Genomic DNA, 12,501 nt, shown 5'->3' on the forward strand with positions numbered 1-12,501 from the left:
TTTCATTCCAATCCAAAGAAAGGCAATACCAAAAATGCTCAAACTACTACACAATTGGACTCATCTCACATGCTATTAAAGTAATGCTCAAAATTCTCCAAGCCAGGCTTCAGCAATATGTGAACCATGAACAAAAAAAAAAAACTAACACACACCAGTACTGTTTTTCTTTGATTAGAAAACTAATGCATGACCGTCAAAAAATACAAACAGTAGAGAAACTTGAAAAAATGAGAGCCACCATCCTTCATAACTCACTCATCCCCACACCTCACAGAGATACACAGTGGTAACAGCTTGTGCTGATGTCTCCCCAGGTGCTCTAAGTCTAACAACAATAATGTACAGAATAAAGTTTGTTTTTTTAAATCAAACAATTGTCTCCAATTTAGTCATAAAACTATACTTGCCAAAGTGCAATGGACAAAGCATTCAGCAGTGTACATAAAACTACCATATCTTCACTTAAGACTACATGCAACTTACTGATTTAGTGTGAAAACCATTAAAATTTACAATTACTAAGATTTAATACTGTTGTTCTCCTGTTCTTAGTCATCACGTTATGTCAGTGAGAACACCATCAAAAAAAAAACACCCAACAAAATCCATTTATTTATATACATATATATAATTTCTAGTATAAATTCTTACAAGGAACACTGGTTTTCTAAATGTTGAGTCTAGTCAATTTTAACTGACTTACCATAGTTTTCACAATGTTATTTGGCCAGGTCATTTTCCCAGGTCTTTGTCTGGTCGTCATGCATTCCCAGTATTTATCAATAAACGGTATGATATCCTGATTTTTAAAACAAAATATATTAAAGCTTTTATAGCTGCTTTCAAAATTATGCTCACACACACACACACACACAAAACTGCTGCATTTTCAAAGATCTCATCAGAATCAAAAGACAGATACATGGTTCTCATCTTTTAATAACTGAATGAATATATAACTGCATGTGAACAACATGTAAGTTGTGGGGAATTTCAAACAAGCACATACAACTCTTAGCCACACAGGGCTTATGATCCGGTTAAAGGGAAAAGATGTGCCCTCGTCTCCTGGTGTCCTCTCTCCTGAGCTCCTGCTCCTCCGCGCTGGGGACATCTCTACCTGGACATCCTGCACGCACCTCAGACTCCATGTGACTAGGACTGACCTTGAACCTCACCTCACAAATCTGCTCTGCAGATTTCTATTCTTGCTCTTCGCACTCAGGATCACCCAGAATCACAGGTTTGACACACGGAGTCACCCTCATCCTTCTCATGCAACCTGCACATCTCAGCAGTCACCAAGTGAACTTTAAAATTCCAGAAAATGTTCACCAATCAGGCCTCCTTCCTGCTCCAACTGTGGTCCTCGCCAGCCTCTGTTTACACGACTAACACAGTGTCTGAACTTCATCCTCTGTCACCAACCATCCCCCCCCCCTAGCCCACCTGCCCCAACCTACCACTAACGTCTTTCACCAGATTAAGTTCCGTGAACATGGAAGCTTTACTCAAAGGAGCCAGGCTGAATTAGGGGAAGTATAAGGGAAAAGGGAAGACTGGAACGTCTTCTTGTTCGAGAAGGTAAGAAGAGTTCAGACTGATAGGGACATATCAAAAAGTGTCTGAAGTCAGCCAGGATGGGGCTACACTGGTCAGATCTGAGCATCAGAAATCCAGAAATCCCATGATGGACTATAAAAATCAGCGAGTCTTAAAACTAAAGACAAACAATAGCAACAACAATGACCGGGGAGGACGGGGGAGGGGGCGGCGCGGGGCTCTTCTTTACAAAAGAACTGTAACCAATAAATATAGTCTGTTGTACAAGGACCACTCCATTAACTGATTGAGGTTGGGATAATCAGTGGTTACAATTACCACTGCTTGAAAGGGTAGCGAGAACAAGATATTCACACGAACTCCATGTATTAACCATAAATTACTTAATGATTACAAAGAAAAAGAGTCTCTTTACAGTGGAGAAATCAAGTGGTCACATTTGGGATCACTAATAATAAAACAGAGCAATGTCTTATGTCTCCTAATGGAATACAGAGAAAAACACATACTACCTACATAATATTCTTGCCAAAAATGTTTAAGCTAAACCTAGGCATAAGGAAACAAGTTGACAAATCCGAATTGAGGAACATCATGGCAAACAACTGTCTAGGCTCTTCAAAATTTCAAATGTCATAGCAAACCAAAAAGAAAAAAGGAACTGCTCTAGAGATAAAAGGGACATTACAACTAAATTCAATGTGTGATCCTTGATCAGGTCCTGGCTGGAAGAAAAAGCTATGACGGACATTATTTACACAATAATGTTGAGAAAATGTACACTGTATACACAAAATACACAAACTATAAGAAAACTGCACTGACATTAATTCTTTTGAGTGTGGTCATTGTATTGTGGTTATGAGAGAACACTGGATAAAGTATAATATCTACAATTTTATAGATATTATACTTGTAAGCCTTAAGTCTCATATAAGCTTATCGGGAAAATATACATATTGGTAGATAAAGCAAACACAGCAAAATATTAACAGCAGGCACATCTAGATAAGGAATAAACAGGCATTTATTGTTGTATCTGAATTTTTCTGTATATTTGAAAAATTCAAAATAACAATTTGGAAGGAAAAAAACCAAGCAACAAATCTAATCATAGCACACCTCTGTTTAAACGCATTCTTTTTAATGTAGGAAAAAAGCTGGGCAGGGGCAAGGTGGACCCTCTGATGACTCCCTCAGCTTTCAGGATTAAGCCCTAACTTGTTTGTTTAGCAGAAAAGGCCTTACTCAGTCTGATCCCGAATATACTGGTCTCACTAAACAATGGAACAACTGACTGGTTCCAAATAGGAAAAGGAGTACGTCAAGGGTGTATATTGTCACCCTGCTTATTTAACTTATATGCAGAGTACATCATGAGAAACGCTGGGCTGGAGGAAGCACAAGCTGGAATCAAGATTGCTGGGAGAAATATCAATAATCTCAGACATGCAGATGACACCACCCTTATGGCAGAAAGTGAAGAAGAACTAAAGAGCCTCTTGATGAAAGTGAAAGAGGAGAGTGACAAAGTTAGCTTAAAGCTCAAAATTCAGAAAACTAAGATCATGGCATCTGGTCCCATCACTTCATGGCAAATAGATGTGGAAACAGTGGGAACAGTGGCTGACTATATTTTTGGGGCTCCAAAATCATTGCAGATGGTTTTTGCAGCCATGAAATTAAAAGACGTTTACTCTTTGCAAGTAAAGTTATGACCAACCTATATAGCATATTGAAAAGCAGAGACATCACTTTGCCAACAAAGGTCCATCTAGTCAAGGCTATGGTTCTTCCAGTGGTCATGTATGGATGTGAGAGTTGGACTATAAAGAAAGCTGAGTACCGAAGAATTGATGCTTTTGAACTGTGGTGTTGGAGAAGACTCTTGAGAGTCCCTTGGACTGGAAAGAGATCCAACCAGTCCATCTGAAAGGAGATCAATTCTGGGTGTTCTTTGAAAGGACTGATGTTGAAGGTGAAACTCCAATACTTTGGCCACCTGATGCGAACAGCTGACTCACTGGAAAAGACCCTGATTCTGGGAAAGATTGAGGGCAGGAGGAGAAGGGGACAACAGAAGACGAGATGGTTGGATGGCATCACTGACTCAATGGACATGGGTTTGGGTAGGCTCCGGGAGTTGGTGATGGACAGGGAGGCCTGGCGAGCTGCAGTTCAGGGGGCTGCAAAGAGTCAGACACGACTGAGCGACTGAACTGAACTGAACTGAACTGAACTAAACACCCTATACCAACCAGTGCTGTTCTTTTTCTTTTGGTCAAGTCATGCGGCTTGTGGGATTTTAGTTCCTCGATCAGGGACTGAACCCATGCCCCGGGCAGTGGAAGCTGAGTCCTAACCATTAGACCACCAGGGAAGGGGGAGTCCCCAGCCAGTGTCTTTCAAACTGTAGGTTGCAGTCAATTAGTGGGGTATACAATCAATCTTGTAGGTCAAAGCTAGCATTGACTAGAATAGAAAATATCAGCATGTGGAGAGAGAAGGTGAGAGGGTGCTTCAGTCTGGAAAGACTCACGGATGGGCTGACCATCTAATTTTAAATACTGACTTTAGTCATGTGGTTTAACAATAAAGGATATATATATATTTTTAATAAGTCAACCTTTTCCCTAACAAAATCTATGATAGGCATCCATGAAAACAGCTCAAACTAAGCTGAGAAGGTTCACCTCAAAATCTGATTATTAATCGTGGAACAGACAATTGTTTGCTTCTGTAAAGCCAATCAAAACTATTTAAAGATTCACCCTTCTAAGAGCTAAGCCAATGACATAATGAACACACACCAGGAAGTTAGTAAATCACACGAAATGAGAAAAATGGAATCACTGAATCTACAGTCATATATTCATAGAAACTGGGGGAAAAGAACTTGTCAGGCTGTACAGTTGACCCTTGAAAAATCATGGGGTTAGGGGGACTGGACTGTCCACAGTCAAACATCCTCCTAGAGTTTTACAGTTGGCTCTCTGTATTCATGGTTCTACACCCAAGGATTCAACCAGCCTTGAGTTGTGTAGAACTGTGGTATGTATATACTGAAAAAATCCGCATGTAAGTGAACCAGTGAAGTTCACACCTGTGCTGTTCAAGGGTCCACTGTATTCAGAAGTTCCTCCTGCTTCTCTGGCATGATTGCAATGACAGTAATTCTATCTCTACCTTATCTTTGGAGAACATGGTTTTTGGATGCTCATCTTGTGTTCGGGACTGCCACGTTAGGTTGGCCAAAGCACTAAGGCACATTTCTTTTAAGTCTATAAAAGCAAAAAGGAAGAAAGAGTTACTGTAGTAATATATTCCTGCCACCAGAGGAATATTCAACCAGATGGTCCACAGATTAACAACTACAGCATCATGTGATCTAAAATGGACAGGAGCAGGCATCCAGAGCTAAGCCCCAAGGTAAATTCTACCAGCCTTGTGGCAGAGGTTCCCCAACTTGGCTGAGCCCAGATCCCTTTTCTCTGCCGGCTACCAGAGGAGGTCACCATGCAGCCCTCCAGGGCTCGTCCTTACTTGCTTGCTTCCGGAGGAAGTAGGTGTTCCCGCTATGATGGCACACGTTGCAGTGGAAACTGTAGTTGGTCATGAAAGGGAGGCAGGATCTGGAGAACGCCAAATTCCGCACATTAGTGAACCTCTGAACACACGCTTCAAAGAAGTACATCAACAGGGATCCTTTCCCTCAGTGAAAGTTAGATAATGATGCTAATATAGTAGCACACTCTTAAAACTTGAAAAGGGTACCAAAACAGGGCCCTTTGTAGTTTTACAAATAGCTGAACTTTTCTGTCACAAAAATTTAGCAGGACATTATCCACCACAGTTGATTCAACATCTGGCAGGCTCTGACTGGAGCCCCTATCCAGGCTAGTTTATTACAGTTTTTAAACACCTAAAAACACTTGTGGAAGAAGACAAAGCAGTCTCTTTGAATATCTTTGCACTGAAATATCTATATTTAAGTCTCTTTGTAAAGTGTCAATAAAATTGTTGGAAAGGGCAGACAGAGGTATAAAAAGATTAACTTCAAAATGTAAATAAGTATTCAAGAACAACACAGAAGTCAAAAAACATTACCTGCCTCATTACCAAATGAATCCTACAGATGACCGTCTTTAAGAATTTATTTTTTATTTACTTATTTTTTAACATTCACTCTCTTTTCTGAAACACATTATTATTATCTTAAATATTTATTCATTTGGCTGCTCTGGGTCTTGGTTGTGGCACACGGGATCTTTGTTGAGGCATGTGGGATCTAGTTCCCTGACCAGGGATTGAACCTGGGCCCCCTGCATTGGGAATGTGGAGTCTTAGCCACTGGGCCATCAGGAAAGTCCTGTTTTTAAGAATTTAAAGGACTGAAGTAGTAACTTCAGATTTAAGAGTTAGGGAAGATTTTTTGAGGACACAAATTATGAACTGGATTTGGAAAGACAAGTTGCTTTTCTTTTCTGTAGGTGAACTATTTCATGTATAGATGAGAAACTGCAAATTTGGAGGCAAAGGGGCAATCTGGTGCACACCAGTTTGACCAGGGGAGGGGAGTTGTCAGAGATATGCTGAAAGGCTTGAAAGGTAGGAAGTAGCAGAGGCCTCACATGCCTGGGGAAGTGAATTTTCTCTGTGGGTAACAGGAACACCTTGAAGGGGAAGCCATGTGGTGAAAGCGGAAAGTTTGGTGATAGAACAGGTCTGAAGGGAGGAAGAGATTAGAAAAGGGAATATGTGAGAAGCTTCTTCAGCAGTTACAGAAGGTTAAAAAAAAAGGCCTCACATAGAGTGAAATAACAAAATTGGACAAGCAAGTATACAAGAAGAAAAGAAACTGGTTAAGCTTAGGGGCTGATTTTATGTGAGGGGGCAGGAAGTGAAAGGAGTCCTAACCACTGAGACTCCTGGTAGGTGTCAGCTCACTTCCTAAGACATGAGCTGGGGGCAAAAGCAGGCCTGACTGTTTGAAGGCAGAGAAGCCGGTGGAAGGAACTGGGGGCTAACAGGACCCGTGCCTTAGTGCAGCGTGGTGGCTGTGCTGGTGACTGGAAAAGCATAGGAAAAGCTTGGTCCTGCAAAGGAGAAAGCAACAGAGAAACCAAAGACTGGTTTAAGTTGGAAAAGAAGAAATCAAAATAAAGACAGGTTTATCGTGGACTCTGCTGAAACTCAGTTGGTAAAGAATCTGCCTGCAGTGCAGGAGACCCAGGTTCAATCCCTGGGTCAGGAAGATCCCCTAGAGAAGGAAATGGCAACCCTCTCCAGTACTCTTGCCTGGAGAATTCCATGGACAGAGGAGCCTGGAGGGCTACAGTCCAAGGGATCACAAAGAGTCAGACATGACTGTGCGACTATCTTCAGCTCAGTTCTGCCGAAACTAATTTAACGTATCCTTAAAGAGATGTTTCCAGGTGTGTGTCTACCACCACCATTCAAGGAAGTAAGAAACATCCTTATGAATGTTAAGATCAAGTTCCCTCACCTGTACCTCTCTCTACAGCCCCTTCTGCAAACAGCCTGTTGTGGTAAGCTCATTTACAGGAGAGAGAGGCAGGTGTACAATTATTAACAAACACGATCAGGTGGTTAGAGCAGTTTTTTTCATACCCTGCTAGCTCACTCACTCACTCCCTCCATCTGCCATAAAAGATAATCTGTCCAACCCACTGGGTTTTAGGTGTAACTTCTCAAGTTCAGGTACACACTGGTCACCAGCAAACCTCTGAACTATGGTTTGATTCGTCTCTGCATCCCTCCGAGTTATCTCTCTGGTAAATTTCCTTTCCTAGGCCCTGTTTATCCAAATAAATTCTCCTTGTGAAAGTGGCCCAATTTGAGGTCTTTCCTAACTGACCAGCTTGTATATTTTCTCTTAGGTCTTTCTACCAAGATCAATTCTTCTGACCACTCAGTATTTTTCTTTCTGTTTAAAACATTCAATCCTTCAATATCAACAGTCACATGTTAATTAGTATATTAACACTACTTTTAACTTTTTAACTAGAAGGCATTCAACAGATTATAAAGGAAGGTATTTCTTCACAAACCAACCCAAGGGACGTTAGTTTCAGAACAAACAATGCAGCCCTCTTTTGAGATAGTCTTATATAAATTTATTTGAATATGGAAAGAACACCCAAGGGAGCCAGCAGTATAGTCATTTCGGTAGACAGTGAGTCAGTAATGCTCTCTTGCTAGCTGTTGACTGAATCTCCTGAATAAGGAGCCTTTCATTCTCAAATTCTTAATATGATTTTAATTCACTAGAAGAGAGGCAAAGACTGGAAATTGATTTTGCTGAGCAGAGAATTCAGGACACCTAAAGGGAGTGAGTTAGAAACCAAAAGGAAAAAGGATGTCAGGCATGAAGAGGCACCTGCCATCTCAAATTTTTGACATCAGGCTTTATCCACCATGTACGCCAATCCTTTCCCCCAAATCCACAATATCCAATACAAGGTTTAAATGGTACTGTCTCAAATTTGTTTATGTAATGCTTTGTAATTGCAGTTTTGTCTCCTAAGCACAAAGACAAAGATAATACCTACCATTCTACCTATTAAGGGCAATGCCCTTAGTAGACTAAAAACATGCTCAGACTATTAAAACAATTTCTGATTCAAATCCTACTACTCACTGAACCAGAATCAGGAGTCATGGGAAATCCTATGCATTTACATTTGCCCACACACCTAACTGGGCTTCCCTGGTGGCTCAGATGGTATCTTTACCTGCAGTGAGGGAGACCTGGGTTCGATCCTTGGAGTGGGACCATCTGTTGGACATGTTGAGATCTACTATTTAACACAGCAATTCTCACAAAGGACTTTGAAAAATACTCACGAGGTATCTATACCAAAGGTGTCTGCTGTGAACCATTTGGTACATATTCCACACTGCAGCTCTACCTCTCCCAACTGACGGCCATTTTCTTCATCCACAGAGCCTGCCTGAGTATCCATCACCTCTGAAGTATCCCCAGCACCTTCCTGTGTCCACAGAACCATCAGAGAATCATGTCAGTTGATCTGATTGTATTTTTGATTCGCTTAAAAACTTAAAAAAAAAAACACAAACAACCCTTTTGCCTGGAATTGCTATTTTCCAGTACTTTGCCAAAATGACCAGTGCAAAGGGAGAGAAGAAGGGTACCCCCACATGTTCTCTAGGCCTTTTAGAAAACATAAGAGCTGCTCCTTTGGCCACATACATGCAAATCTACAAGAAAGGTAATCTTGTAGATATCAAAGAAATGCTGCTGCTGCTAACTTGCTTCAGTCATGTCCGACTCTGTGCGACCCCACAGACAACAGCCCACCAGGCTCCCCTGTCCCTGGGATTCTCCAGGCAAGAACACTGGAGTAGGTTGCCATTTCCTTCTCCAATGCATGAAAGTGAAAGTGAAGTCGCTCAGTCCTGTCTGACTCTTAGCGACCCCATGGACTGCACCCTACCAGGCTCCTCCGTCCATGGGATTTTCCAGGCAAGAGTACTGGAGGCCATTGCCTTCTCCTCAAAGAAATGGGCACTGTTCAAAAATGAATACCCTGCAGAACAAAACTGGAAGAGTCTACAATGTTACCCACCACGTTGGCATCATTGTAAACAATCAAGTTAAGGGCAAGATTCTTGCCAAGAGAATTTATGTGTGTATTGAGCATATTAAGAACACTAACAGCTGAGACACCTTCCTGAAACGTATGACGGAAAAGGATCAGAAAAAGAAGGACGTCAAAGAGAAAAGTACTTGAAATGTACTTGGGCTCAACTGAAGCGCCAGCCTGCTTCACCCAAAGCAGCACACTGTGTGAGAACCAAAGGAAAGGAGTCTGAACTGTTGGAGCCCATTCCCTACAAATTCACAGCATCACGGATGTAAAGAAAACAAAAGACCTGAATGGAGGGGCGGCTAGGGCAGGGGTGGACACACAAACTCTTTAAAAAACCAATCCTACTGACTGTGCAGTAGAAACACTCAAATACTTACAAGTGTATCTTTTCCATTAGAGGATTCTGTCTCCAAGCCACCACTTACATCAACCGAGTTTGCATCACTGTAAAATAAGGAGAGCATTCATGGAAGAAATTTCAGAAGAAAACCTGAAAACGCCTATTCCCAAAGATGATGATCCAAGTACAGCTGAACTTCACATCCCTACTCTTTTTCAGCCAAGCCGATGCTCAGACAGGATGCTCAGCATTAGGAAGAAGGCGGCCAAGATGAACTCAAGCCCGTGGGGCACAAGGAAACCTTAACCGCCCTTGCAGACAAGTCTACAGCGGACAGAACTAGTCCCTGGGGAGGTTCGCAGAGATGCACCTCTCCATCTCTGTTTTCAGAGGGACCGATACTCCTTCCAGCCTGGCAGTACAAAGTGATTTCCCTCTCTGGGAATTCTGAAGGGTTCCTGCTAAAAAAAAAGCGGGCGGGGGAGCTACCAACCCCCTGCCGGGGGACCTAGGGCTGGGAGGGAGGCCGAGAAACCGGGAAAGGTGTGCAAAGGGGCGTAGCCTGAGATACGATTCAGAGAGGACGGGTATAGCGGCGGGCGGGACGAAGGCCCCGGTAAAGGCAGGGCGAGCCTTTGGCCGCCAGGCCTAGGTTCGGAGGAGGGACGGTGGGAGTGCTCACGGGAGCGGCGGGATTCAGAAGGGACCGGCCTCCCGCCCGCTACCCCGGTCTTCCTCGGGCCGCAGGGTGCCTTACCCGCTTTCGGCCTCTCCGGAGCCGGGCTCCGCGGAGGCTGGAGCAGCAGACGTCCCCTCTCCGGCTGGAGCGGCCGCTACGGCTGCTGCCTGCTTCGTCTCCCCTTCTTCTGCCGGTGTTGCATTAGCAGCTGCTGCCGGGCCTGGTCCTGCGCTCACTCCCAGTCCTGGTCCGCTTCCCGCCGCCGCCATCACTGCCGCCTTCTAGACTTCTCGCGAGAATACTACCTCTTTCTCGCGGGAGATGCTCGCCGGCCTGCTCACCTTCAAACAGTAAAGGACTCACGGTGGGTCCGCCGTCTGCCTGGGGAAGGCTCTCTCCAAGTCCGCTTTAAGGTCGGGCGGGCGGGACCTGGAGACTGCAGAGCTACAAATGCAGCCCGCGGAAGGTGGTCGGGGCTTGCTGGGTTTTTTCTAGGACGCAGTTCGTATGAAAGTGGACGTAGCGCATTTTCGTGGCCGAGACTGCAAGTCACCGTGCAGATGAGGCACCCTGAGAGCGCTGGCGGCCTAGAGGCCCTGGACGCTGTGTTGTGTTCTGCAAACGCCTCTCACCGTTAGAGGTGGAACATGCCTTCCCACCCCAGGAGTTTGTTATCGTAAGTTGTCCTCCTGATCTGCCACTTTGAGCAGGTTAGTGACATCTGCAGATGGGCGCCTGGACTGAATCCCAGAGCCCCATCTACGCCGGGGAGGGGACGTGGATGGAGTCTCCAGGCGGAAAAAGTCGGAAGCACTGTGTTCCTGAAGCTGCAAGCAGCGTAATACCGTTAAGAGGAGGAAAATGAAGCCTGAGTGTTAAGGTGCTGGAGGACTTATGAATATAGAGAAATTTGGTCCTTAGAGAAAGGGACAGGTAATAGGCCAAAGGTAAGAACTTGAGGAATCAACGACAGTGCAGGGAGGTGATGTTGGAATGAGCGGAGTCATTCGGAGTCATGGTATCCAAACTCCTGGAAGTATTAGAGCCAGGACATCTTTCAGGAAATCAGTGTTTACATCGTAATTTCTAGAAAGCTGCCTAAAGATACACCTTTCCCCCTATTTTTTACACTTTCACTTCCACTCTTCTACCACTTTACAAAAGAAAGTCATACGCGGAATCCAGTCTGACTCCGTGATGTATTGTCCCAGGCTGTGAAACCTCTGGGACACCACACACAAGAACGATTGGGAATACATAGATATTTGATTTCTGATTTCTTCCCAATTTCTTGCTTTTAACAAAATTGAAGGAGTAGCTCGTAGATACTACCGGCTGATACAGATTATTTTTCAAATTGTTGGTGATACATGCTTCAAATAGGTGAAACTTTTAAGAAGAAACAATAACTGCACAAAGTATCTCCCCCTAATATTTATTATAGTGGCAATTTTAACATATAGCCACAAAAATCTTTGATACCTCCTTGCTCCAGCAAGTAGAATTTGAATTATCCAGTCCCTCAAGTGTGTGCGAGGGAATTAGTGCCTTGCTTCTAAAACAGAACGTGGAAAAGGAGAATAGTAGTTTTTACAGTGGGGAAACTGGCAAACACCTCTTTAACCAAGTGGTCAAGGTTAATACCAGTGGGTGAAGTCATGTTGTTATCAGTTATCCCCTGATGTGAGGCAGTGGAGAACTCTACTTCATCTATGGAAGTCTTTGCAAAAATTCACGACCCCAGACTAATCAAGAGAAAACATCAGCCCAATACAAATTGAGACCTTCTTGAAAATACGTAACCAGTACACCTCAAAACTGTGAACATCATGAAAGACAAGGAAAAACTGAGAAACTCACAGATTGGAGAAGACCAAGGAAACATGACGATTATATTGAAGTGGGGTCCTGGATTGTATTCTGGAACTGAAAAGGGACACGAGTGGAAAAATTGGTGAAATCTGAATAATAAAGTCTGTAGTTAAATGATAAGTATTATAACAAATTTATTTTGTTCCCTGTACTGTGCTTTAAGATACTGACTGTAGGGGAAGCTGGATTATATGGGGGACCTCTTTGAACTATCTTTGCAACTCTAAAATTAATTGAAAAATTAAAAGGTAATTGGTGGGGGCAGAATCCACATTGCAGTGGATTGAGAAATGAATAGAGGACTAGAAGTAGACGTAGGTGTGCAGACGCACATTTCCTCTTTTTTCCTGATGCTTTTTATTTTTATAAAGAAGAGACCTCAGTTAATACAGCAAAGTGTCAACATCTGT

The 12,501-nt window shown here is 43.2% G+C and overlaps 1 protein-coding gene across 1 annotated transcript in view; it reads right to left on the minus strand.

Moving 5' to 3' along the window:
* ASH2L (ash2 (absent, small, or homeotic)-like (Drosophila)) overlaps nucleotides 1–10,529 on the minus strand; it is a 28,001-nt gene extending 17,472 nt beyond the window's left edge. Inside the window, exons 1-6 of the mRNA XM_010838779.1 lie at nucleotides 10,298–10,529; nucleotides 9,578–9,644; nucleotides 8,434–8,579; nucleotides 5,110–5,198; nucleotides 4,753–4,847; nucleotides 707–802 (exon numbers count right to left, since the gene is read on the minus strand). Coding sequence (XP_010837081.1) covers nucleotides 707–802; nucleotides 4,753–4,847; nucleotides 5,110–5,198; nucleotides 8,434–8,579; nucleotides 9,578–9,644; nucleotides 10,298–10,488 — 684 coding nt within the window. The 5' untranslated portion in view covers nucleotides 10,489–10,529. The remainder of the gene's footprint in view (nucleotides 1–706; nucleotides 803–4,752; nucleotides 4,848–5,109; nucleotides 5,199–8,433; nucleotides 8,580–9,577; nucleotides 9,645–10,297) is intronic.
* Between the last annotated feature and the right edge of the window lie 1,972 nt (nucleotides 10,530–12,501).

Source organism: Bison bison, unplaced genomic scaffold (genome assembly GCF_000754665.1).
Source record: "Bison bison bison isolate TAMUID 2011002044 unplaced genomic scaffold, Bison_UMD1.0 scf7180017864105, whole genome shotgun sequence".
Lineage (NCBI taxonomy): Eukaryota > Metazoa > Chordata > Mammalia > Artiodactyla > Bovidae > Bison > Bison bison.